Raw genomic sequence first — 26393 nt, forward strand, 5'->3', positions numbered from 1 at the left:
GGTGGGGGATGTTTGTGACCGTGTTTGAGGAGCTGTTCGACGCAGGGGGGGTGAGAAAGGGGAAAAATCTGCAGACTGTAGCGTTGATTGTTGGGATGTACGTTTCCCGGGGTGTTGGTTCGCTGTAACCTGTTTTGATACATGTTTGTAATGAAATACATTTTTAAGAAAGGGCTCCACTCCCCGAATGTTCAATCAGTGCTCGATTATCAGAAACACGACACACACTTTTGTGCCAGGTATCCTGGGGGCTCATGGAGCCAGAGTCACTCCCAGGAGACTCACATGTTCAAAGGACCTCAGTGAATACAGGTTTGACTGTTTGTGAGGTAAGGAATATCCACTCAAATGATGGTCATGACGCCTGTGCATTGTCCTCAGAGTGCCTCTGAGAGATACAACATGGCGCACAGCTTCACACCATCCATCAACAGGCAGGCCGGGCATCCTGAAGTTGATTGGCGCCTTTGCAGATGCCTCTTCTCCGGTTGGTGAGTTCTAAGGCAGTGATTCCCACGTGTCGATGGGGGTCTTACATTTATTTTGGGAGGCTTTCAGAGTGTCTTTGTAGCGTTCCTCTGCCCTCCTCGTGATCGCTTGCCATTGTGGAGCTCGGAGTAGAGCACTTGTTTCGGGAGTCTTGTGTCGGGCATGCAAACAATGTGGCTTTTGTAAGGGCCACGAAGAATCCAGCACGAGTTTTAAGGATACAAAGTAATAACATTTATTTACAGTAACATATATATATATATATAACAGCAGCAGCAACTTCCCTTGCTGCACACTCCTTCCTGCTGGTTCCAAACTGGCCAGCTTTATTTATACATGGAGTTTACTAGTGGTTTCTCTGCCCCCCTCTTTGGGGAAGCTCATACTCCCACAGGATTGTGGGATTGTCATTAGTCCCCAGCCAATGGTAAGCAGGCAGGTTATAACAGTGGCCCACATCGCAGTTGATGAAGCGTGACCAGTGCCTCGATACTGGGGATGTTGGCCTGGGAGAGGAGGCTCACGTTGGTACGCCTATCCTGCCAGTGGATTTGCATGATTTTGCAGAGGCAACGTTGGTGATATCTCTCCAAGTATTTGGGGTGTCTTCTGTACACTGTCCATGTTTCTGATGCATATTGCAGGGCGGGGGACCACGGCTGCTCTGTTGACCATGAGCTTGGTGCTGGGTTTGAGTTTTTGGTCTTTGAACACTCTGTTCCTCAGACTATACTGGCGCATTGGAGTCGATGTTGGATTTCACTGTCAATGTCTGCTTAGGCCGAGTGGAGTCTCCCGAGGTATGGGGAATGGTCCACATGGTCCAGGGGCTCACCGTGGATCCTGATGGTCAGGGGGGCAGTTTATGTGGCAGGAGCAGGCTGGTAGAGAACCTTTGTTTCCCGGATGTTTAGTCTGAGGCCCATTCTCTTATATGCCTCCGTCGATGATGGTTTGTAGCTCGGCCTCTGAATGTGCATCTGCATACTGCAGCTCAAGAGGTCGGGGTGGTCTTAGTTCTGGCCTGGAGGTGGAGGTTGCGGCCGTTCCGCTGCCGCTGGGAGTTACACGGTGTGCCCGGGGGTGCAGTCCACGGTTAGGGTGTGGAATCAGTTGAGGAGACACTTTAGGATGGCGTGGATGTCGGTGCTGACACCGCTGTGTAGGAACCGCAGGTTTAATTCGGGGAGACGGGTGGCATGTATAGGAAGTGGAGGGAGGTAGGGCTGGTGAGGGCGAGGGGTTTGTACCTGGAGGAGAGGTTTGCAGGTCTCCTCAAATAGATTTTTTTTTAAAAAGTGGGTTTCCGGGAGAGTCTAGTGGAGGAAAGCGAAACTTCAAAACTACCCAATCTTTCGCAAAATCAGATTTTAGAAATAGACACGACTTCTAGTATTTCTTTGTGAACTGAATTTATTTTGTGGCATTTTGTATTATAGATCATAACCTCTGCAGTCCGGAAAACTATTCTTCGGGAACACCAGAAATCTTCTGAGCAGACCCAAGCAACTTGGCATCGCTTTAGTAAAGTGCTTCAGCAGCAGTCTATGGGAGGTGCAGTATTTGACAATGATCCTGGGACAGGTAATACTGGGTATTTGCTAAAGTGTTTTTTTGAAAACCCTTTCTAGATTCGACACGATTCTAACTAAAATAAATGGGGAAAAGACAAAATAACCAGAGATTGAGGGACAGACATGCTGAAAGAATGGAAACGGATGGATAGACAAACTAAAGGGATGAAGAAGGGAGGATAGAAACTCTAAAGAGATAAATTGAAAGGATAGACAAGTGAGGTGGATGGAGATGGATGGCTAGACAGAGTGACACGATAGATGGTGGAACAGACAAATTGAAGGACACAGTTGCAGGGTTACACACTTAAGAACAGAAATAGACGGATAAATTGATAGAAAGGCAGTGGATAAATACTGATGGAGATGGAGAGACAGGCAGGGAAGGGGCAGAGATGGACAGACAGACAGGGAAGGGACGGAGATGGAGAGACAGACAGGGAAGGGACGGAGATGGAGAGACAGACAGGGAAGGGACGGAGATGGAAAGTCAGGCAGTGAAGGGATGGAGATGGAGAGACAGACAGGGAAGGGGCAGAGATGGAGAGACAGACAGGGAAGGGGCAGAGATGGAGAGACAGACAGGGAAGGGACGGAGATGGAGACATAGATGCCCACAATCGAGTGTCTTATATTTTTATGCATTCAGAGGTCTGGGAAGTGATTTGCATCTTTCACCAATGCCAAAAATGTCTTACCCAACTCTTGTGTCCACTGTTTCAACATCCCAACGAAGGAGGCCAGCACGTTGCCCCCATTCAAGGCAGCTGCCACAGCCAAGTATTTCCCATCAAAGTATGGAAAGTATGCAACACTAGCGATAGGATTGGGTTGAGCCGGAGGCAGGAAGGCAGAGGTCAGGGCAAAGGACAGCTGGGCCGAAGTGCTGATGTTCAAAACTAGAGAGTGAGAAAGATCTTGATCAGGAACCAGTGGGTAGGTTGTATGAACACTTCATTCTCCAAATCTGACATGTACAAACCTGGAACTTATTCTGGGATGGTATCTGCATAAACTGTCTATCACTGACAATGCCGTCAAGGCAGGGAATCAAATTGAAGGGTTCGCTAGAATAGTGGTTACGCCACTGGACTATAATCCTGAGGTCTGGACCAATGATCCAGAGACATGAACTCAGGTCCCATCATGGCAACTGATTTAAATAAATCAGGACTAAAAAACTAGTCTGAGTAATGGGGACCGAGAAACAGATTTACAAATCAGACTGTTGTAAAAACCCATCTGGGTCACGAATGTCTTCAAGTGAAGGAAATTTGCCGTCCTTACCTGGTCTGGCCTACATGTGACTCCAGACCCACCGCAATGTAGTTGATTCTAAACCACCCTCTGAAGTGGCCAAGCAGGGCCACTCAGTTATGTTCAAGAAGGCAGCTCCCCGCCATCTTCTCAAGGGTGAACAATAAATGCTAGCCCAGCCAATGATGTAAAATGTGCTGCCTGAATGGGTGATGGTGTTGGAAACAGGTACAATAGTAACTTGTAAAAAGGAACTGGATAAATACTTAAAGAGTCAAAGAGATGCAGAACTATGGAGAAAGGGCAGGGGGAATGGGACTAATTGGACAGCTCTTTCAAAGACGCAGCAGAATCTATGTTCAGTTCTGGTCACCACACCAGAGGAAGGGAGTGGTTGCATTAGAGAGGGTGCAGAGGAGATTTACCAGGAGGTTGCCTGGGCTGGAGTGTTTCAGCTGTCAAGAGAACATAGAACATAGAACATAGAAAATACAGCACAGAACAGGCCCTTCGGCCCACGATGTTGTGCCGAACCTTTGTCCTAGATTAATCATAGATTATCATTGAATTTACAGTGCAGAAGGAGGCCATTCGGCCCTTTGAGTCTGCACCGGCTCTTGGAAAGAGCACCCTACCCAAACTCAACACCTCCACCGAACACCAAGGGCAATTTGGACATTAAGGGCAATTTATCATTGGCCAATTCACCTAACCCGCACATCTTTGGACTGTGGGAGGAAACCGGAGCACCCGGAGGAAACCCACGCAGACACGGGGAGGACGTGCAGACTCCGCACAGACAATGACCCAATCCGGAATCGAACCTGGGACCATGGAGCTGTGAAGCAATTGTGCTATGCACAATGCTACCGTGCTGCCCTTAAGAACAAATAAATCTACACTATATCATTTTACCGTAATCCATGTACCTATCCAATAGCTGCTTGAAGGTCCCTAATGTTTCCGACTCAACTACTTCCACAGGCAGTGCATTCCATGCCCCCACTACTCTCTGGGTAAAGAACCTACCTCTGATATCCCTCCTATATCTTCCACCTTTCACCTTAAATTTATGTCCCCTTGTAATGGTGTGTTCCACCCGGGGAAAAAGTCTCTGACTGTCTACTCTATCTATTCCCCTGATCATCTTATAAACCTCTATCAAGTCGCCCCTCATCCTTCTCCGCTCTAATGAGAAAAGGCCTAGCACCCTCAACCTTTCCTCGTAAGACCTACTCTCCATTCCAGGCAACATCCTGGTAAATCTTCTTTGCACCTTTTCCAGAGCTTCCACATCCTTCCTAAAATGAGGCGACCAGAACTGTACACAGTACTCCAAATGTGGCCTTACCAAAGTTTTGTACAGCTGCATCATCACCTCACGGCTCTTAAATTCAATCCCTCTGTTAATGAACGCGAGCACACCATAGGCCTTCTTCACAGCTCTATCCACTTGAGTGGCAACTTTCAAAGATGTATGAACATAGACCCCAAGATCTCTCTGCTCCTCCACATTGCCAAGAACTCTACCGTTAACCCTGTATTCCGCATTCATATTTGTCCTTCCAAAATGGACAACCTCACACTTTTCAGGGTTAAACTCCATCTGCCACTTCTCAGCCCAGCTCTGCATCCTATCTATGTCTCTTTGCAGCCGACAACAGCCCTCCTTACTATCCACAACTCCACCAATCTTTGTATCGTCTGCAAATTTACTGACCCACCCTTCAACTCCCTCATCCAAGTCATTAATGAAAATCACAAACAGCAGAGGACCCAGAACTGATCCCTGCGGTACGCCACTGGTAACTGGGATCCAGGCTGAATATTTGCCATCCACCACCACTCTCTGACTTCTATCGGTTAGCCAGTTTGCTATCCAACTGGCCAAATTTCCCACTATCCCATACCTCCTTACTTTCTGCATAAGCCTACCATGGGGAACTTTATCAAATGCCTTACTAAAATCCATGTACACTACATCCACTGCTTTACCTTCATCCACATGCTTGGTCACCTCCTCAAAGAATTCAATAAGATTTGTTAGGCAAGACCTACCCCTCACAAATCCGTGCTGACTATCCCTAATCAAGCAGTGTCTTTCCAGATGCTCAGAAATCCTATCCTTCAGTACCCTTTCCATTACTTTGCCTACCACCGAAGTAAGACTAACTGGCCTGTAATTCCCAGGGTTATCCCTAGTTCCTTTTTTGAACAGGGGCACGACATTCGCCACTCTCCAATCCCCTGGTACCACCCCTGTTGACAGTGAGGATGAAAAGATAATTGCCAACGGCTCTGCAATTTCATCTCTTGCTTCCCATAGAATCCTTGGATATATCCCGTCAGGCCCGGGGGACTTGTCTATCCTCAAGTTTTTCAAAATGCCCAACACATCTTCCTTCCTAACAAGTATTTCCTCGAGCTTACCAATCTGTTTCACACTGTCCTCTCCAACAATATCGCCCCTCTCATTTGTAAATACAGAAGAAAAGTACTCATTCAAGACCTCTCCTATCTCTTCAGACTCAATACACAATCTCCCACTACTGTCCTTGATTGGACCTACCCTCGCTCTAGTCATTCTCATATTTCTCACATATGTGTAAAAGGCCTTGGGGTTTTCCTTGATCCTACCCGCCAAAGATTGTTCATGCCCTCTCTTAGCTCTCCTAATCCCTTTCTTCAGTTCCCTCCTGGCTATCTTGTATCCCTCCAATGCCCTGTCTGAACCTTGTTTCCTCAGCCTTACATAAGTCACCTTTTTCCTCTTAACAAGACATTCAACCTCTCTTGTCAACCATGGTTCCCTCACTCGACCATCTCTTCCCTGCCTGACAGGGACATACATATCAAGGACACGTAGCACCTGTTCCTTGAACAAGTTCCACATTTCACTTGTGTCCTTCCCTGCCAGCCTATGTTCCCAACTTATGCACTTCAATTCTTGTCTGACAACATCGTATTTACCCTTCCCCCAATTGTAAACCTTGCCCTGTTGCACGTACCTATCCCTCTCCATTACTAAAGTGAAAGTCACAGAATTGTGGTCACTATCTCCAAAATGCTCCCCCACTAACAAATCTATCACTTGCCCTGGTTCATTACCAAGTACTAAATCCAATATTGCCCCTCCTCTGGTCGGACAATCTACATACTGTGTTAGAAAAGCTTCCTGGACACACTGCACAAACACCACCCCATCCAAACTATTTGATCTAAAGAGTTTCCACTCAATATTTGGGAAGTTAAAGTCACCCATGACTACTACCCTGTGACTTCTGCACCTTTCCAAAATCTGTTTCCCAATCTGTTCCTCCACATCTCTGCTACTATTGGGGGGCCTATAGAAAACTCCTAACAAGGTGACTGCGCCTTTCCTATTTCTGACTTCAACCCATACTACCTCAATAGGGTGATACTCCTCGAACTGCCTTTCTGCAGCTGTTATACTATCTCTAATTAATAATGCCACCCCCCCACCTCTTTTACCACCCTCCCTAATCTTATTGAAACATCTGTAACCAGGGACCTCCAACAACCATTTCTGCCCCTCTTCTATCCAAGTTTCCGTGATGGCCACCACATCGTAGTCCCAAGTACCGATCCATGCCTTAAGTTCACCCACCTTATTCCTGATGCTTCTTGCGTTGAAGTATACACACTTCAACCCATCTCCGTGCCTGCAAATACTCTCCTTTGTCAGTGTTCCCTTCCCCACTGCCTCATTACACGCTTTGGCGTCCTGAATATCGGCTACCTTAGTTGCTGGACTACAAATCCGGTTCCCATTCCCCTGCCAAATTAGTTTAAACCCTCCCGAAGAGTACTAGCAAACCTCCCTCCCAGGATATTGGTGCCCCTCTGGTTCAGATGCAACCCGTCCTGCTTGTACAGGTCCCACCTTCCCCAGAATGCGCTCCAATTATCCAAATACCTGAAGCCCTCCCTCCTACACCATTCCTGCAGCCACGTGTTCAACTGCACTCTCTCCCTATTCCTAGCCTCGCTATCACGTGGCACCGGCAACAAACCAGAGATGACAACTCTGTCTGTCCTGGCTTTCAACTTCCAGCCTAACTCCCTAAACTTGTTTATTACCTCCACACCACTTTTCCTACCTATGTCGTTGGTACCAATGTGCACCACGACTTCTGGCTGCTCACCCTCCCCCTTAAGGATCCTGAAGACACGATCCGAGACATCCCTGGCCCTGGCACCCGGGAGGCAACATACCTTCCGGGAGTCTCGCTCGCGACCACAGAATCTCCTATCTATTCCCCTAACCATTGAATCTCCTACAACTATTGCTTTTCTATTCTCCCCCCCTTCCCTTCTGAGCCCCAGAGCCAGACTCCGTGCCAGAGACCTGACCGCTAGGGCCTTCCCCCGGTAGGTCATCCCCCCCAACAGCATCCAAAACGGTATACTTGTTTGGAAGGGGAACGGCCACGAGGGATCCCAGCACTGTCTGCCTGTTTGTTTTTTTCCCCCTGACTGTAACCCAGCTATTCTTGTCCAGTACCTTGGGTGTGGTTACCTCCCTGTAACTCTTCTCAATCACCCCCTCTGCCTCCCGGATGATCCGAAGTTCATCCAGCTTCAGCTCCAGTTCCCTAACACGGTCTTTGAGGAGCTGAAGTTGGGTGCACTTCCCGCAGGTATAGTCAGTGGGGACACCGGTGGTATCCCTCACCACCCACATCCTACAGGAGGAGCATGTAACTGGCCTAGCCTCCATCCCCTCTTACCTTACAGAATATAGCTGCTGTGTGGACTAACTAGATCTCCGCCCTCCGACTCTGCTCCCAGTCAGCTACACGTCCTGTAAACTCCTGGCTCTCTTCGCACTCTTTGCGGAAATGTCGGAAACAAAATGAAAGGAGCACCTTACTCCCTCCTCACCTAACTCCCTCGGTCACCAAACTCTCACTATCGCACTCAAAAAGCACCTAATTCAGCATTCAGTGCAAACAAAGTCTGCACTGTAGGGGATCACTTTTATACTGTGAATCTAGCCTCTGAAAAACTGGCCTAATCCAATTAACTAATTAACAAGCTCCAGCTGCAAGTGCCTAGAAGTAGAAGCCTGTTTAAAGCTGATTGAAAATTCACCTTCTTCTAAACCAAACAGCAACTTTTAAGTTAATTAACTAAATAAAAGAAAGACTAAACTTTAGATAAAAATGAAGCCTTATACTCCCTCGGTCACCAAACTCTCACTATCGCACTCAAAAAGCACCAAATTCAGCACTCAGTGCAAAATCCAGAGAGACTGGATAGGCTGGGGTTCTTTAACCTGGAGCAGAGAAGGCTGAGGGGTGACCTGATTGAGGTGTCTAAAATTATGAAGGACATAGATAGGGTGGACAGGAAGGTAGTTTTCCCCCTAGTGAAGGCATCAATAACCAGGGGCACAGATTTAAGGTAAGGGTTCGGAGGTTTAGAGGGGATGTGAGGAAAAGCTTTTTCGCCCAGAGGGTAGTTACAATCTGGAACTCTGCCTGAAAGGGTGGAAGAGGCGGGAACCCTCACAACATTTAAGAAGTATTTAGATGAGCACTTGAAATGAGCATTGTCTCAGCACCTTTGGGGAGAATGTACAAACTCCACATGGACAGTGACCCGGGGCTGGGATCGAACCCGGGTCCTCAGTGCCACGAGGCAGCGGTGCTAACCACTGCGCCAACATGTCACCTAGAACAATATACAATAACAAGTTATCTTCCAGTAACAGAAGCACTGGACCCTTAAGTGCAGTCCGATATATATTTGGATCCATGAAATAAAGCCAAGCCTAGTTCTGCCCTTACCTGCATCTGTCTTCTCCGTCATGCAAGAGTACACAGAGCATTGGAAATCACCCAGAGCCACACCAACTTCTGTCCCCTCTGGCACACCGTACCATTCACGAACTGTCTTTCCTGCGATTGCACCAGATTTCGCGATCGTGGGCAGTAAGCAGGTGGGAAATCCGGAATCCCGCAATCTGGAAGAGATAAGGAAAACCCTGTGAGCGAGGTTTATATTTCAGGATCAGAGCAAAGACAACTGGGTACAACTGAGCTGCTTCCACTTCTCATTCTGGGGGTGGTTCCTAACACAGTTCCCACAGCACAAACCTCCAGCTAATTCAGCAATAGATTTGAGAATCACTGTCAGGGAGGTGAGAAGGATGGGGAAATTGGAACACTGTAGTGTGTAGGCGGCAGAGTAGAGGTTTCACTCTGGGCCTAAATTGTACCTGACCCAGGACTGCATTATGCTGGTATGTAAAGTTGTCAATTCCCCGGCATTAACATCAGGGCAAGCTAGCGATTTCACCCAGTAGCAGTGTGGGACCTGCTTCCAACCCCTGGGTAAAGGAAATTCGTTTTACTGCAGAAATGGTGGGTGTCTTCTGTGCTTGACAGCATCAGACCCCCTGGTTTTCTGACACAAAATTAAATGCAGGCTTACATTTTCAGATTCCACGTTCCACATCTGGTATTGAAGTAACCCCAACTGGCGGCATTCTGGGCTGACATCAGTGGTTTCTTAAGCCCGCACAAGACAGCAACAACATAATCGTGGATGGTCCCTGCAGTGTTAAAGAACTCCAAACATTGGGGCCTGGAAATCAAAAATAATAAAACTTTCACGAATAAATATATAACATAATATGCTCTAAGACAGACTTTGTGTTCAAAATAAATTGTAAAACAATTCTCGATTCCAAATATTTTTAAGGGACACAAGTTGACCAACGAGAGTACAGAATTTAAAAAAATAAATTTAGAGTACCCAATTATTTGTTTTCCAATTAAGGGGCAATTTATCGTGGCCAATCCACCTAACCTGCACATCTTTGGGTTGTGGGGGTGAGACCCACGCAGACACGGGGAGAATGTGCAAACTCCACACGGACAGTGACCGGGGCCGGGATTGAACCTGGGTCCTCAGCGCCATGAGGCAGCAGTGCTAACCACTGGGCCACCGTGCTGCCCCTTACGAGAGTACAGCATTGAACAAAGAAACAGCCTCAATTCAGTTGCTCAAAGAATATGAATTGACCAATAAATCATAACTAACCCATGGTGCCACATGCCTGAATACAGACTGCATTAAAAAAAAAATTAGTATCCAATTCATTTTTTCCAATTAAGGGGCAATTTATCGTGGCCAATCCACCTACCCTGCACATCTTTGGGTTGTGGGGGCGAAAACCACGCAAACACGGGAAGAATGTGCAAACTCCACACGGACAGTGACCCAGAGCCGGGATCGAACCCGGGATCTCGGCGCCATGAGGCAGCAGTGCTAACCCACTGCGCCACTGTGCTGCCCCAGACTGCATTTTAACAGTACTTTATTGGCTATGAAGTGATTTGGGATGTCCTGAGGTTATGTTACAGAAATCCAAGGAATTCTTTTGAAGAAGGTCTGCGCTGTAACAGTGTGACCTGTGGTATTCACAGCTATTCTGCAGCTGATATTTAGAGTGGGTTTCCTGAGTATTATACTGGTTTGACACTGGGTTTGATAGAGGCATACAGTACAAAAGCACATAAGTTATGATGCATCTTTATGAAACACTGGTTCGGTCTCAACATGAGTTCTGCGCTCAATTCTGCGCACCATATTTTCGGAAAGATGAGAGGGTATTGAAAAGATTTACGAGAATGGTTTCAGGTGTGGCGAAATGGCCAACGGCCTGAATCTTAGGCCCAACACCGAATTGGACAATTTAAATAAAGAGTTGAAAACTTTAAAGTAAAGCCCCGGTTAGAACCACAGACAGGCCTGATGGGAAGTCAAACAGCTAAACTCGAATACACTGGGCAGAGACAGAGGGCCCGGGGCAAGTCTGGGCCTGTCCCGTAAACAGGACGTTGGGAGATAATGTCCCAGTTCAAATGGATCCATTGTTGTAGATTGCCCTGGTGAAGCCAGACCCTCTGGCACCTAGAGTTCCTACCGTCACCTTATATGGGATAAGGTGGGTGAACTTGCGGCATGGGTTGGTACCTGGGACTTCAATGTTGTGGCCATTTCGGAGACATGGATAGAGCAGGGACAGGAATGGTTGTTGCAGGTGCCGGGGTTTAGATATTTCACTAAGCTCAGGGAAGGTGGTAAAAGAGGGGGAGGGGTGGCATTGTTAGTCAAGGACAGTATTACGGTGGCAGAAAGGACGTTTGATGAGGACTCATCTACTGAGGTAGTATGGGCTGAGGTTAGAAACAGGAAAGGAGAGGTCACCCTGTTAGGGGCATTCTATAGGCCTCCGAAACGTTTCAGAGATGTAGAGGAAAAGATTGCAAAGATAATTCTGGATAGGAGCGAAAGCAACAGGGTAGTTGTTATGAATGACTTTAACTTTCCAAATATTGACTGGAAACGCTATAGTTCGAGTACTTTAGATGGGTCCGTTTTTGTCCAATGTGTGCAGGAGGGTTTTCTGACACAGTATGTAGATAGGCCAACGAGAGGCGAGGCCATATTGGATTTGGTACTGGGTAATGAACCAGGACAGGTGTTAGATTTGGAGGTAGGTGAGCATTTTGGTGATAGTGACCACAATTTGATTACTTTTACTTTAGTGATGGAAAGGGATAGGTATATACCGCAGTGCAAGAGTTATATCTGGGCGAAAGGCAATTATGATGCGATGAGGCAAGACTTAGGATGCATCGGGTGGAGAGGAAAACTGCAGGGGATGGGCACAATGGAAATATGGAGCTTGTTCAAGGAACAGCTACTGCGTGTCCTTGATAAGTATGTACCTGTCTTGCAGGGAGGAAGTGGTTGAGCAAGGGAACCGTGGTTTACTAAAGCAGTCGAAACACTTGTCAAGAGGAAGAAGGAGGCTTATGTAAACATGAGACATGAAGGTTCAGTATGGGTGCTCGAGAGTTGCAAGTTAGCTAGGAAGGACCTAAGGAAAGAGCTAAGAAGAGCCAGGAGGGGACATGAGAAGTCTTTGGCAGGTAGGATCAAGGATAACCCTAAAGCTTTCTATAGATATGTCAGGATTAAAAGAATGACTAGGGTAAGAGTAAGGCCAGTCAAGGACAGTCGTGGGAAGTTGTGCTTGGAGTCCGAGGAGATAGGAGACGTGCGAAATGAATATTTTTCGTCAGTATTCACACAGGAAAAAGACAATGTTGTCGAGGAGAATACTGAGATTCAGGGCTACTAGATTAGAAGGGCTTGAGGTTCATAAGGAGGAGGTGTTAGCAATTCTGGAAAGTGTGAAAATAGATAAGTCCCATGGGCCGGATGGGATTTATCCTAGGATTCTCTGGGAAGCTAGGGAGGAGATTGCTGAGCCTTTGGCTTTGATTTTTAAGTCACCTTTGTCTACAGGAATAGTGCCAGAAGACTGGAGGATAGCAAATGTTGTCCCCTTGTTCAAGAAGGGGAGTAGAGACAACCCCGGTAACTATAGACCAGTGAGCCTTACTTCTGTTGTGGGCAAAATCTTGGAAAGGTTTATAAGAGATCGGATGTATAATCATCTGGAAAGGAATAATTTGATTAGAGATAGTCAACACGGTTTTATGAAGGGTAGGTCGTGCCTCACAAACCTTATTGAGTTCTTTGAGAAGGTGACCAAACAGGTGGATGAGGGTAAAGCAGTTGATGTGGTGTATATGGATTTCAGTAAAGCGTTTGATAAGGTTCCCCACGGTAGGCTACTGCAGAAAATATGGAGGCATGGGATTCAGGGTCATTTAGCAGTTTGGATCAGAAATTGGCTAGCTGGAAGAAGACAAAGGGTGGTGGTTGATGGGAAATGTTCAGACTGGGGTCCAGTTACTAGTGGTGTACACAAGGATCTGTTTTGGGGCCACTGCTGTTTGTCATTTTTATAAATGACCTGGAGGAGGGTGTAGAAGGATGGGTGAGTAAATTTGCAGATGACACTAAAGTCGGTGGAGTTGTGGACAGTGCGGAAGGATGTTACAAGTTACAGAGGGACCTAGATAAGCTGCAGCGCTGGGCTGAGAGGTTGCAAATGGAGTTTAATGCAGAAAAGTGTGAGGTGATTCATTTTAGAAGGAATAACAGGAAGACAGAGTACTGGGCTAATGGTAAGATTCTTGGCAGTGTGGATGAGCAGAGAGATCTCGGTGTCCATGTATATAGATCCCTGAAAGTTGCCACCCAGGTTGAGAGGGTTGTTAAGGCGTACGGTGTGCTAGCTTTTATTGGTAGAGGGATTGAGTTTCGGAGCCATGAGGTCATGTTGCAGCTGTACAAAACTCTGGTGCGGCCGCATTTGGAGTATTGCGTGCAATTCTGGTCGCCGCATTATAGGAAGGATGTGGAAGCATTGGAAAGGATGCAGAGGAGATTTACCAGAATGTTGCCTGGTATGGAGGGAAGATCTTATGAGGAAAGGCTGAGGGACTTGAGGCTGTTTTCGTTAGAGAGAAGAAGGTTAAGAGATTACTTAATTGAGGCATACAAGATGATCAGAGGATTGGATAGGGTGGACAGTGAGAGCCTTCTTCCTCGGATGGTGATGTCTAGCACGAGGGGACATAGCTTTAAATTGAGGGGAGATAGACATAAGACAGATGTCAGAGGTAGGTTCTTTACTCAGAGAGTAGTAAGGGCGTGGAATGCCCTGCCTGCAACAGTTGTGGACTCGCCAACACTAAGGGCATTCAAATGGTCATTGGATAGACATATGGACGATAAGGGAATAGTGTAGATGGGCGTTAAGGTTGGTTTCACAGGTCGGCGCAACATCGAGGGCTGAAGGACCTGTACTGCGCTGTAATGTTCTATGTTCTAACCATGATGACTTGTAGATTGAGTGCAAGAGGCAGGAAAAACTTCTTTTCACCGTGAGTTGGGAGACTGTGGAGTTAATGATTGTGGTAGAAACTGTGTTAACACTGAAAGTTACATTGGTGGGTAGATGGGTGAGAAGAGGTTGAAGATAAATGGGAGCAGGATGGATAAATATGATAATGGCTCTTTTAGTACATGGAGAGTCAATCCCAAAATGGGTTTGATGGGCCAAATGGCATGCTTGAATGCTATAGTTTCTGACATTTATCCCTTAACCAACATCAAAACTAAAGGGATCAACTGGTCATGTTTCTCAGTTGCTGTTTACGGTACCTTGCTGTTCGCGGTACCTTGCTGTGCACAAATTAACTGTTATGTTTGTTCAAAAAACAACAGGGACAGCAGTTCAGGAATTTGGGAATGTAGAATGTTCAGTATAAACCCTACAGACACTTTCTGAAAGGGGGGTTCGAGAGAGTTGGGGAAGGTTTGAGATATGGGGAAGGTTTTGAGATATGGGGAAAGATCTCCCGGCTGTTCACGCTGGCGGGGTCGGAAGATCCCACCGACGACGCAACCCCACCGCGGGATCCCCGTGGTGAAGATTCAATGGGAAATCCTACTAACAGCGGCAGGACTAGAAGATCCCGCTGCCGGCCAATGGCAGGCTGACTCCCACTGCCGGGAAACACGGCGGGGAAAAACCAGGGAACCTCATCCCGTCCGGCTGCAGGATCCCTCACTGCCAGCACAGGGAAGGGAGTCACTTACATTTCTATGTTACTCCTCAAAGGCACTGGAGTAACGTCCTGCCTGCTCTACTGTTTAATCAGATTGTACCTGTGATTAGCTATGTCGACAAGCCTTCGCCCCATCTCTTCAAATTCCCTTCGCTAACAATCTCAGATTTAAAATGATCAATTGATCTACATCAATAGCTGTTTGCGGATGGGAATTCCAATCTTCTCCCACCCTCTGTGAGAAAGTGTTTCTGAACTTCACTCCTGAAAGGTCTGGCTCTGGTTTTTAAGACGCTGCCCCCCAGTCCCAGACTCTCCAAACAATGGAAGTTTTCTATCTAATCCTATCAGTTCCCATTAATAGCTTGAAAAGTGCAATCAAACCCCCCTTAAACTTCTAAATTCCAGGAAATTTCCACAACAAAACACATCCCTGAGAGCTCCCAACAGACAGGTCCTGGTTTCTAATCGGTGAGGACAGGACAGAGTAGGCCCCATTGCGTTTCCCAGCCCCATCGTATCGTTGTCCATTTAGCAATATATCAGGAGCAACCAGTCAACTTTATACAAGCTGCCATAATGTTTCTGTTACCTGTTGTGTTTGCAAAGAAGTTTGGAGATGTCTACCTGTTTCTCATGTACCAGAAAATGGTGGCACAGCCGAAGCCAGTGGCCAGGCTGATATGGGAATCGGGCTGTGCGAGTGAATCGAGAAACTCGCGGCTGCAGCGGCCATCTTGCCAAGTGACCAGGTGGCTCGTTCTCCAGGGCTGGAAGGTGAAACCTGCTTCAGAATTCTGCCACATACAACCTAAAACAGGAGATAAACAGGAGGGCGTATCTAACCGCGTCTCCCAAGGTGAATCAATGCACATCCGCTGCACTCGGTTTCTTTTTAATAAAAATAAGAATATCCTTTTATTGTCACAAGTACGAAGTTACTGTAAAAAGCCCCGAGTCGCCACATTCTGGCGCCTGTTCGGCTAAGCTGGTACGGGAATTGAACCCGCGCTGCTGGCCTTGTTCTGCGTCACAAACCATCTGTCTAGCCCACTGAGCTAAATGAGAAGCGGTTTTCCAGCTATACCTGGTTATCAATCGTGGCCGTTCTAGCTTCTCCACACCCGAACCATCCAGCTCTTTTAGTTAGGGAGCAATCTATTCCTTTCCTGGGATTACAGTAAAACGTCTTACCACCAGGTTAAGGTCCAACAGGTTTGTTTCGAATCACTCGCTTTCGGAGCGCAGCTCCTGAGGAGCTGCACTCCGAAAGCTAGTGATTCGAAACAAACCTGTTGGACTTTAACCTGGTGCTGTAAGACTTCTTACTGTGCTCACCCCAGTCCAACGCCGGCACCTCCACACCATTTCCTGGATTAGGGTTAGGGTTAGCTTTAATCTCAATAAATAAATATTTTCAAAGTTAAGGGCAAGGTGAGTGGAATTCAAAAGTAAAACCCCACGCGCGAGATGCTAAGCATTTCCTCTGGCTATATCCCTGGTTTGGTTTGTGACCAAAACCTTCAAAGCTTTTAATGTGCAGGGAGTGCTGCACTGTCAGAGGGTCAGTACTGAGGGAGTGCCGCACTGTCAGAGGGTCAGTACTGAGGGAGCGCTGCACTGTCAGAGGGTCAGTACTGAGGGGGGGGGCTGCACTGTCAGAGGGTCAGTACTGAGGGAGTGCTGCACTGTCAGAGGGTCAGTACTGAGGGAGTGCCGCACTGTCACAGGGTCAGTACTGAGGGAGTGCTGCACTGTCAGAGGGTCAGTACTGAGGGGAGGGAGCTGCACTGTCAGAGGGTTAGTACTGAGGGAGTGCCGCACTGTCAGAGGGTCAGTACTGAGGGAGTGCCGCACTGTCACAGGGTCAGTACTGAGGGGGGGGGCTGCACTGTCAGAGGGTCAGTACTGAGGGGGGGGGCTGCACTGTCAGAGGGTCAGTACTGAGGGAGTGCTGCACTGTCAGAGGGTCAGTACTGAGGGAGTGCCGCACTGTCAGAGGGTCAGTACTGAGGGAGTGCTGCACTGTCAGAGGGTCAGTACTGAGGGGAGGGGGCTGCACTGTCAGAGGGTCAGTACTGAGGGAGTGCCGCACTGTCAGAGGGTCAGTACTGAGGGAGTGCCGCACTGTCACAGGGTCAGTACTGAGGGAGTGCTGCACTGTCAGAGGGTCAGTACTGAGGGAGCGCTGCACTGTCAGAGGGTCAGTACTGAGGGGCGGGCTGCACTGTCAGAGGGTCAGTACTGAGGGGGGGGGGCTGCACTGTCAGAGGGTCAATACTGAGGGAGTGCTGCACTGTCAGAGGGTCAGTACTGAGGGAGTGCCGCACTGTCAGTGGGTCAGTACTGAGGGAGTGCTGCACTGTCAGAGGGTCAGTACTGAGGGAGTGCTGCACTGTCAGAGGGTCAGTACTGAGGGAGCGCTGCACTGTCAGAGGGTCAGTACTGAGGGAGTGCCGCACTGTCAGAGGGTCAGAACTGAGGGAGTGCTGCACTGTCAGAGGGTCAGTATTGAGGGAGTGCTGCACTGTCAGAGGGTCAGTACTGAGGGAGTGCTGCACTGTCAGAGGGTCAGTACTGAGGGAGTGCTGCACTGTCAGAGGGTCAGTACTGAGGGAGCGCTGCACTGTCAGAGGGTAGGTACTGAGGGAGTGCCGCACTGTCAGAGGGTCAGCACTGAGGGGGGGCTGCACTGTCAGAGGGTCAGTACTGAGGGAGTGCCGCACTGTCAGAGGGTCAGAACTGAGGGAGTGCTGCACTGTCAGAGGGTCAGTATTGAGGGAGTGCTGCACTGTCAGAGGGTCAGTACTGAGGGAGTGCTGCACTGTCAGAGGGTCAGTACTGAGGGAGTGCCGCACTGTCAGAGGGTCAGTACTGAGGGAGTGCCGCACTGTCAGAGGGTCAGTACTGAGGGAGTGCTGCACTGTCAGAGGGTCAGTACTGAGGGAGTGCCGCACTGTCAGAGGGTCAGTACTGAGGGAGTGCCGCACTGTCAGAGGGTCAGTACTGAGGGAGTGCCGCACTGTCAGAGGGTCAGTACTGAGGGAGTGCCGCACTGTCAGAGGGTCAGTACTGAGGGAGCGCTGCACTGTCAGAGGGTCAGCACTGGGGGAGTGCTGCACTGTCAGAGGGTCAGCACTGAGGGAGTGCTGCACTGTCAGAGGGTCAGTACTGAGGGAGTGCTGCACTGTCAGAGGGTCAGCACTGAGGGAGTGCTGCACTGTCAGAGGGTCAGCACTGAGGGAGTGCTGCACTGTCAGAGGGTCAGTACTGAGGGAGTGCTGCACTGTCAGAGGGTCAGCACTGAGGGAGTGCTGCACTGTCAGAGGGTCAGCACTGAGGGAGTGCTGCACTGTCAGAGGGTCAGTACTGAGGGAGTGCTGCACTGTCAGAGGGTCAGCACTGAGGGAGTGCCGCACTGTCAGAGGGTCAGCACTGAGGGAGTGCCGCACTGTCAGAGGGTCAGCACTGAGGGAGTGCTGCACTGTCATAGGGTCAGTACTGAGGGAGTGCCGCACTGTCAGAGGGTCAGCACTGAGGGAGTGCTGCACTGTCATAGGGTCAGTACTGAGGGAGTGCTGCACTGTCATAGGGTCAGCACTGAGGGAGTGCTGCACTGTCATAGGGTCAGTACTGAGGGAGTGCTGCACTGTCATAGGGTCAGTACTGAGGGATGCTGCACTGTCAGAGGGTCAGTACTGAGGGAGTGCCGCACTGTCAGAGGCAGTTCTCAGATTCTGCCTCTGTTCTGAACCCCAGTGAGCAATAAGGAGTGGGCATTTTTCCACCTCTGCGCCGTTCTGCACTTACCTTCCTGGCTTTTCCACAACATCAGTCCATGCATCTGTCCCGAGACACCGATCCTGCGCACCTTGCAGAGGCGTTCCCTGGGCAGAGCAGCAACACACTGGTGAAGAGCTGACAAGATCTGAGCAACATCCTGCTCCTGGCGCTGGAATGAAAAGTAAGGTGACAAACCTCTCCTGTGTTGGTGAGCCTTAACCTCGCCCTTAATCTCCTTTTCTTTCTTTTACCTGTTTGTTCGTCACAGCTGACAATACCTGAAAAGGTTTGATGTTTAATAGGGGACTTCTTTTCTAATAAGGAGGCTGGGATTGACCCACCTGAAAGGTGATCGCTTAGGGGCTTCAGCTGGGTCATTTGGTCATTCTTGGAAGTCCATCCCATCTTCTTAAGCTGAATTAGTGCCCTTTCCCCATCCCATTATGTATCTCTGTGCTCAGTTATTTCTGTGTCTGTAGCCTCTTGGGGTAGTGCCTTCTGCACTCTCACAATAGGAGGTTTAAGCCTGGGTCTTTGGATTATCACTGCACCAACACCGCTCCTATATTCTCAATGTGCCATGTCAAATTGCCTGTGCAGAGCTTTACTTTACAGTTGATATGGAATGGTATGTGTAATAGGCCAACAAAAGTAGAAATGGGTTAGCGTTGAGTAGCTGTTGACACTAGTTAGTGATTAGTTAATGAACACTGTCACTGCTTATTGGTTAACACTGGATGACTGGTTAAAGGATAACCTATGTGACAATAGCGAATAGGTTTTGATGCATAGCAGTGATTGGTTAATGGTTAACTGGGACTAGTTATGCATGTCTGAGATACTGCTATTTTTAGTCAACAGCTAGCTAATTGTTGATGCAAAGTCTGGAAACTTAGAATGTTGTTTAATCTCCACCAGAAGTTATGGGGATGGTCAACGTGTTCTCAATTCTCTTGGGTCTACTTCGAGCTTTTGCACTGAAACTGAATCAATGCATTTACAAAATGAAAAAAAAAAGAATGGTTTGTGAACTTCCCCTCGCCACAGTTACACCTTTCCAAAGTCCAATTGGCAACACGAACATGGAAGACGATGTGTCTGTAACTGGGTGCAGGCAGATTCCTGTTGGCTCCACACGATTATCTTATTTGTGTGAATCATCTGCATAAACAGCACAGGAAATGGGGTTTTGTTTTTTATCCAATTCAAATTTAACAGTTAATTCCGATTCCTAAAATCGCAGAGTCTGACAAGACAGAAGAAAGCCATTCAGCCCATCAGACCTGTGCCAGCAAGTCGGCAGCACGGTGGCGCAGTGGTTAGCACTGCTGCCTCATGGCGCTGAGGATCCGGGTTCGATCCCGGCCCCGGGTCACTGTCTGTGTGGAGTTTGCACATTCTCCCCGTGTCTGCGTGGGTCTCATCCCCACAACCCAAAGATGTGCAGGCTAGGTGGATTGGCCACGCTAAATTGGCCCTTGATTGGAAACAAATAATTGGGTACTCTAAATTTTTTAAAAACCTGCGCCAGCATATGCATGGAACATCTGTCCAATTAGTGCCCTCTTTCCCCGCAGACCTGTAAATGTTTTCTTTCCTGGTATTTTTCCAATTCCCTTTCAGTCATTCTAAATCATAACTCGCTGTGCAAAAAAACAATCTCTCCTCACCACGCCTTGGGTTTGTTTGTAAATGAAGAAAGTTGTAGTTAGGGGTATGTCAGGCGTGTGTCAGTGGTGTCGTGTGAGAGTACCTTTAAGACATGGATGTTTAAGCAATGTACCTTTAAGAAAACTGATGTCAGAGAGTGGGTGGAGCTGAGTTCAGGTCAGCCATTTTGAGGTTTGAGTTTGAAAAAGAGCTTGTGTGTGTCTGTGTGTTTCCAGAGAGCTGCAGTTTGGAGAAAAAGAGCTTGTGTGTGTCTGAGTTTTGCAGTGAGCTGGATTTGCTGTGATATCTGCCATGAAAGACTATCTCTGGACCATTTGGGTGATTTAAACTCATAATAGTAAAGCCTTTAACCTGATGTGATTTTGTTTAAAGGTGTGAAGTCTCTTGGAAGTTTGAAGGAACATTTTAAGGAATTATTTACTGTTGCAATATTTTTTTTGAGTTATCTTTGAAGTAAGGGGTGTTAAGAGATCCAATGTGTATTTAAGATGTTAAGTTGAGTTCATGGAATAAACAGTGTTTTGTGTTTAAAAACCACGTGTCCATAATTGTAACCCCACACCTAGGGAACAAGCCATGTGCTAGGAAAAGCAACAAATCAGAAGGTCATGGATTGAAGTCCCATTCCAAAGACCTCGGCACAAAATCTAGGGCAACCCTTCAGGACTGAGGGAGTACGTCAGGACTGAGGGAGTGCTGCAGTGCCGAGGTGCCATTTTCTTTGGACAAGCTATTCAGCCAAGGTTCCGTCCGCCAGTTGAAAGAGCCCATGGTACTGTTACAAAGAACAGCAGGGCCATCCTCCCCAATGTCCTGGACAATATTTCGATCAGAGTTTGGACAATATTGCGATCAGCATTTACTGTGTGCAAATTGGCTGCTGTGTTTCCTGCACTACATATGGACTGACATAATTAGTGGCACGAGGAGGCCACTCGGCCCCCCGAGCCTGCTCCTCCATTCACTGAGATTATGGCTGACTGGATTGTGACCTCATTCCCACCTACTCCTGATGACCTTTCACCCCCTTGCTCAGCAAGAACCCATCCGCCTCGTCCTTCAAAATATACAAGGATTCTGCTCCCACTGCCTTTTTGGGGAAGGACTGTTCCAGAGACTCACAACCCCCTCCGCATCACTGTCCAGATTGGGCGACCCCTAATACTCGGTTCTCCCACAAGAGGAAACATCCTCTCCACATCCACCCTGTCAGGATGCCTCAGGATCTTCATATGTTTCAATCATATTGCGTCGTACTCTTCTAAACTCCAGTAGATACAAGCCCAGCCTGTCAAACCTTTCCTCATAAGACAACCCACCCATTCCAGGTATCTGTTAACCTTCTCTTAACTGCGTCCAACACAATGACATCAGTGACTACACTTTGAAGCCTTTCATTGGCTGTAGATGGTTTGGGATGTCCTGAGGTCATGAAAGGCGCTATGAAAATGCAAGGGTTTTCTTTATTGGGAAGACTAGCTCCCCCTTTGCATGAAATTCAATGAGACAGCCAGCGTAAATCAAAGCAAGATGCTGTGTTTTCTTTACCTTGTCTCCCTCCATGCAGCTGACCTCTGCCTTGGTTTCCTGGATCTGGCTGTCAACCACTGCCCGGCTCTCAGTATCCAACAACACCACCTTTACCGAGCTGGTACCAAGATCCAGACCCAACACGTACTGGGGAAAAGGGGCTTGCAAGCTCATTTTCAACTATAAAAACACCAACAAAAAAAATGACAACAATTTACATTTTGTTAGGGTCTTGGAGGAGAACTATTTGAAATTTGTAAAATTGTGACAAATGATGACTTTAATTTACACACAGATTAACCAAATTAACAACAGAGAAATAGCTTTGCAGTTAACAATTCTTAAGCAAATAGCTTTACAGTTAACAATTCTTAAGCAAAAGAGAAACTTTAACTTACTTCCTAAATCTGCCTCTATATTCCAATTAAGCAAACCAACATAGTTCAAACACCACTCATGAATAAAGTTTAAAAAAATAAATTTAGAGCACCCAATTATTTTTTCTCCAATTAAGGGGCAATTGAGCGTGGCCAATCCACTTAACTTACACATCTTTGGGTTGTGGGGGTGAAACCCACGCAGACATGGGGAGAATGTGCAAACTTCACACAGACAGTGACTCAGGGCCGGGATTCGAACCCAGGTCCGGGATTCAAACCCAGGTCCTCAGCACCGCAGTCCCAGTGCTAACCACTGCGCCACCTGCCACCCCATGAATAAAGTTAACAACCAGGTTTCTACTTGCTTTTCTCGGTACAGACTCTTTGGAGAGAGAACCTTTCTGGACCAAAAAAACTGTGCTCAGATTAAAATCCTCGGAAGAACTACCTTTTCAGACAGACCTAGCTCCTCCCTTTAATTACACCATCCGTATCCAAAGCGTATCTGCCTCCTTCCACAAGATCACCCATGACCTGTTTAGCCAGTACCAAACACAATACCCCTCCTTAATTATCAACACCCCAGTTGTCTTTTAAATGCAAACAATATTCAATTAGCAGAACACTTCACCTGCAAAATCAATGATTACTTCACTTTTACAATCCCTTAATCACAGCTTTAACAGGCATTATTACGATCCTGGACCATACCCCAATTTTTCCTAGGATACCGGACAGAAACCGCAAAACGTTTTTTAAATTTGGAAGACTGTGAGGAAAGGATACTCCTTCGCTCCAGGAGGGATTCCACGCAAAAACAGGGATATGGTATATTAAAACAAATGTTATTATTGACACAGTATTAAAGTATCTTTGACATCACACAAAAAATTAGCTTACAATTACTCCTTAAACTATGCTAATAAATACAGTGACACAATAACTCTTAACTGCTGTCTATTTCCAATCAAACAACAAACCATCTCCTGGCCCAATCCACTTTTAAATACAGTTAGCACTCAGGAATATTTGCAGAGATGTCTGAAGACTCCACTTTGAGAAAGAGAAACCTTTTGAGATTGTTTGAAAGAACGAGACCTGACCCCCTGTCAGTATAATGCGAAATCTCTGTCTGTATTTCTTCAGAAACCTCCTCAGCTCACCTTCCAGCCAAAACTAACTCTGAAATTTAATCTCAACACCTGACTGCTTCAACCCCGTCTCCTCCAATTAACAACATCGTCTCAGTAAGGTGAACACAATGGGCGGGATTCTCCGTCCCGCCAGCTTTCTGGCGCCCCCACCGGCAGCAGGATTTTCCGACGTGCCAGCCGACCAATGGGGTTTCTGATTGTGGGCAGCCCCACACTGTCGGGAAATCCCCAGGTGTGGGTGAGCTGCCGGCGCAACGGAGAATTCCGACAGCAGAGAATCCAGCCCAATATCTCTGATTATCTACTCCCCAGGGAACCCTCTGAATAGAAAATAAAAGTCCATTAGTCCAAAGTTTTACAATGCTTTTATTGCAACGCTGGCTCCAAAAAGCCAAGCTGTCTTTCAAACCAGGATTTTGAAACCGTGACTGCAACAGTCACGCACACTAATCCAGGTTTTTACCCCTTATTGCACCAAATACATACAATACGAAGCATCTGAAATTCCTACATACCTTAACATCACAGAAATATAGCATACAATTACTCAATGCTTAACAATAAAGTAACCACTTTAACTTCTGATACCTGCTTTATCTCTAATCACGTAAAACCCATCACAGGAAAAAAAACACTTTTAGATAAAGTTAGCGAACACAGGATCACTTGAGACACTCTGGCTAAAGAATGCGTTTTTAAAAATGCTTGGAGAGAGAGATATCCTATCAGGAAACAGGTGCAGATTCTTGTCCATGTCAGACCACTGCTTAACCTGACAGTCCTTTTCAGAAGCTCCTGTTCAGCTCCCAGTCAAAACTGACTGCAAAGACCTGGCTCCTCCCGTTACAACATCATCTTTAACCCATTCAAATACCAAGAACTAAGTACTGAGGTTTAAACACAATGGGTGGGATTCTTCGTCCCCCCACGCCCATTTTCTGGCGCGTGTGCCCCCACCGGCAGTGGGATTCTCTGTCCCGGAAGCCGGCCAATGGGATTTCCCATTGTGGGGACCCCCATGCCATTGGGAAATCCATGGGCATGAGGATACTGCCGGCGAAATGGAGGGTCCCGCTGACGGGGTATCCAACCCAATGTCTACAGTGTTATACAGTGAATGGTAGAACCCTCAAGAGTATTGAAATTCAGAGAGATTTAGGTGTACAGGTCCACAGGTCACTGAAAGGGGCAACACAGGTGGAGAAGGTAGTCAAGAAGGCATACGGCATGCTTGCCTTCATTGGCCGGGGCATTGAGTGTAAGAATTGGCAAGTCATGTTGCAGCTGTATAGAACCTTAGTTAGGCCACACTTGGAGTATAGTGTTCAATTCTGGTCGCCACACTACCAGAAGGATGTGGAGGCTTTAGAGAGGGCGTAGAAGAGATTCACCAGAATATTGCCTGGTATGGAGGACATTAGCTATGAGGAGCGGTTGAATAAACTTGGTTTGTTCTCACTGTAATGATGGAGGTTGAGGGACGACCTGATAGAGGTCTACAAAATTATGAGGGGCATAGACAGAGTGGAGAGTCAGAGGCTTTTCCCCAGGGTAGAGGGGTCAATTACTAGGGGGCATAGGTTTAAGGTGCGAGGGGCAAGGTTTAGAGTAGATGTACGAGGCAAGTTTTTTACACAGAGGGTAGTGGGTGCCTGGAACTCGCTACCGGAGGAGGTGGTGGAAGCAGGGACGATAGTGACATTTAAGGGACATCTTGACAACTACATGAATAGGATGGGAATAGAGGGATACAGACCCAGGAAGTGTAGAAGATTGTAGTTTAGTCAGGCAGCATGGTCGGCACAGGCTTGGAGGGCCGAAGGGCCTGTTCCTGTGCTGTACTTTTCTTTGTTCTTTGTCTCTAATGACCTACTCCCCAGAAAGTATAACACAAATCTTCTTATAAACTTAAGCATGGCTTGAACGAAGAATGATCTCACATTACAATGTCTTAATTGCAACTTCTGCAGTCACCGTGTCTGTCTTTCTTTTAGATTAGGTTTTTAAAAAAGCATTACTGTAGCAGATAACATTGCTACAAAAATATGACAATTTCTCACATTCATCACAATTTATATAGCACCTGATTAACATAGTAAAGCATGCCAATACAGTCGCATTAACAAACAAAATTTGACACAAAATAACACTTAGGGAGACACTTGGTTAATATAAAAAATAAAAGTATGGTTAAAGAGGGTGGTATCATGAGCAGCATGGTGGCGCAGTGGTTAGCATTGCTGCCTCACGGCGCCGAGGTCCCAGGTTCGATCCCGGCTCTGGGTCACTGTCCGTGTGGAGTTTGCACGTTCTCCCCGTGTCTGCGTGGGTTTCGCCCCCACAACCCAAAGATGTGCAAGGTGGGTGGATTGGCCACGCTAAATTGCCCCTTAATTGGAAAAAAATTAATTGGGTATTATAAATTTATAAAAAAAGGGTGGTTTCACGGAGAATATTAAAGAAGAGAAAGGTGGACAAATTCCGGAAGGAAATTCTGGAATGTAGGGCCCAGGCAGCTGAAGACACTGCCAGTGATCAGTAATTGAAAGAGGCCAGAATTGGAGGAGTGCTGAACTCTCGGGAGGATGGTAGGGGTGGAGGTTACAGAGCAGTCACGGAGGGGTTTGAACTCAAGAGGCTTCCCCGTGGGAATTATAAGGAATATCTTTTCGAATTGTAAAAAGGTTTGATGAGGCCAGAATTTGAGGCCAAGTAAATGTAAAATAAGAACATCACAACTGGACAAAAATAACAAATAAGCCATGTCACATAAACAAAGCCAATGGAACTCTCCTAAAATATATATTTTTAAAAAAATAACAATAAGTCTTTATTGGACATTTATTGTATCCCAGGTGGAGTAGGCGGCATGGTAGTACAGGGGTTAGTACTGTTGCTTCACAGCTCCAGGGTCCCAGGTTCGATTCCCGGCTTGGGTCACTGTCTGTGCGGAGTTCTCCCCGTGTCTGCGTGGGTTTCCTCCGGGTGCTCCGGTTTCCTCCCAGTCCAAAGATGTGCAGGTTAGGTGGA

General features: G+C 47.3%; 1 protein-coding gene across 5 annotated transcripts in view; it reads right to left on the minus strand.

The window, feature by feature from the left end:
• shpk (sedoheptulokinase) overlaps nt 1-26393 on the minus strand; it is a 38272-nt gene that overhangs the window by 8523 nt on the left and 3356 nt on the right. Inside the window, exons 2-7 of one of the 5 annotated variants that reach the window (XM_072469956.1) lie at nt 21848-22009; nt 18656-18797; nt 15473-15656; nt 9780-9932; nt 9134-9309; nt 2762-2962 (exon numbers count right to left, since the gene is read on the minus strand). In XM_072469956.1, coding sequence (XP_072326057.1) covers nt 2762-2962; nt 9134-9309; nt 9780-9932; nt 15473-15656; nt 18656-18797; nt 21848-22003 — 1012 coding nt within the window. In that variant the 5' untranslated portion in view covers nt 22004-22009. Of the gene's footprint in view, nt 1-2761; nt 2963-9133; nt 9310-9779; nt 9933-15472; nt 15687-18655; nt 18798-18879; nt 19187-21847; nt 22010-26393 lie in introns of those variants that run through there. The other 4 variants (XM_072469955.1, XM_072469959.1, XM_072469957.1 and 1 more) reach the window with 4 other exon arrangements.

The sequence above is a fragment of the Scyliorhinus torazame genome, chromosome 12 (genome assembly GCF_047496885.1).
Source record: "Scyliorhinus torazame isolate Kashiwa2021f chromosome 12, sScyTor2.1, whole genome shotgun sequence".
Taxonomy (NCBI): domain Eukaryota; kingdom Metazoa; phylum Chordata; class Chondrichthyes; order Carcharhiniformes; family Scyliorhinidae; genus Scyliorhinus; species Scyliorhinus torazame.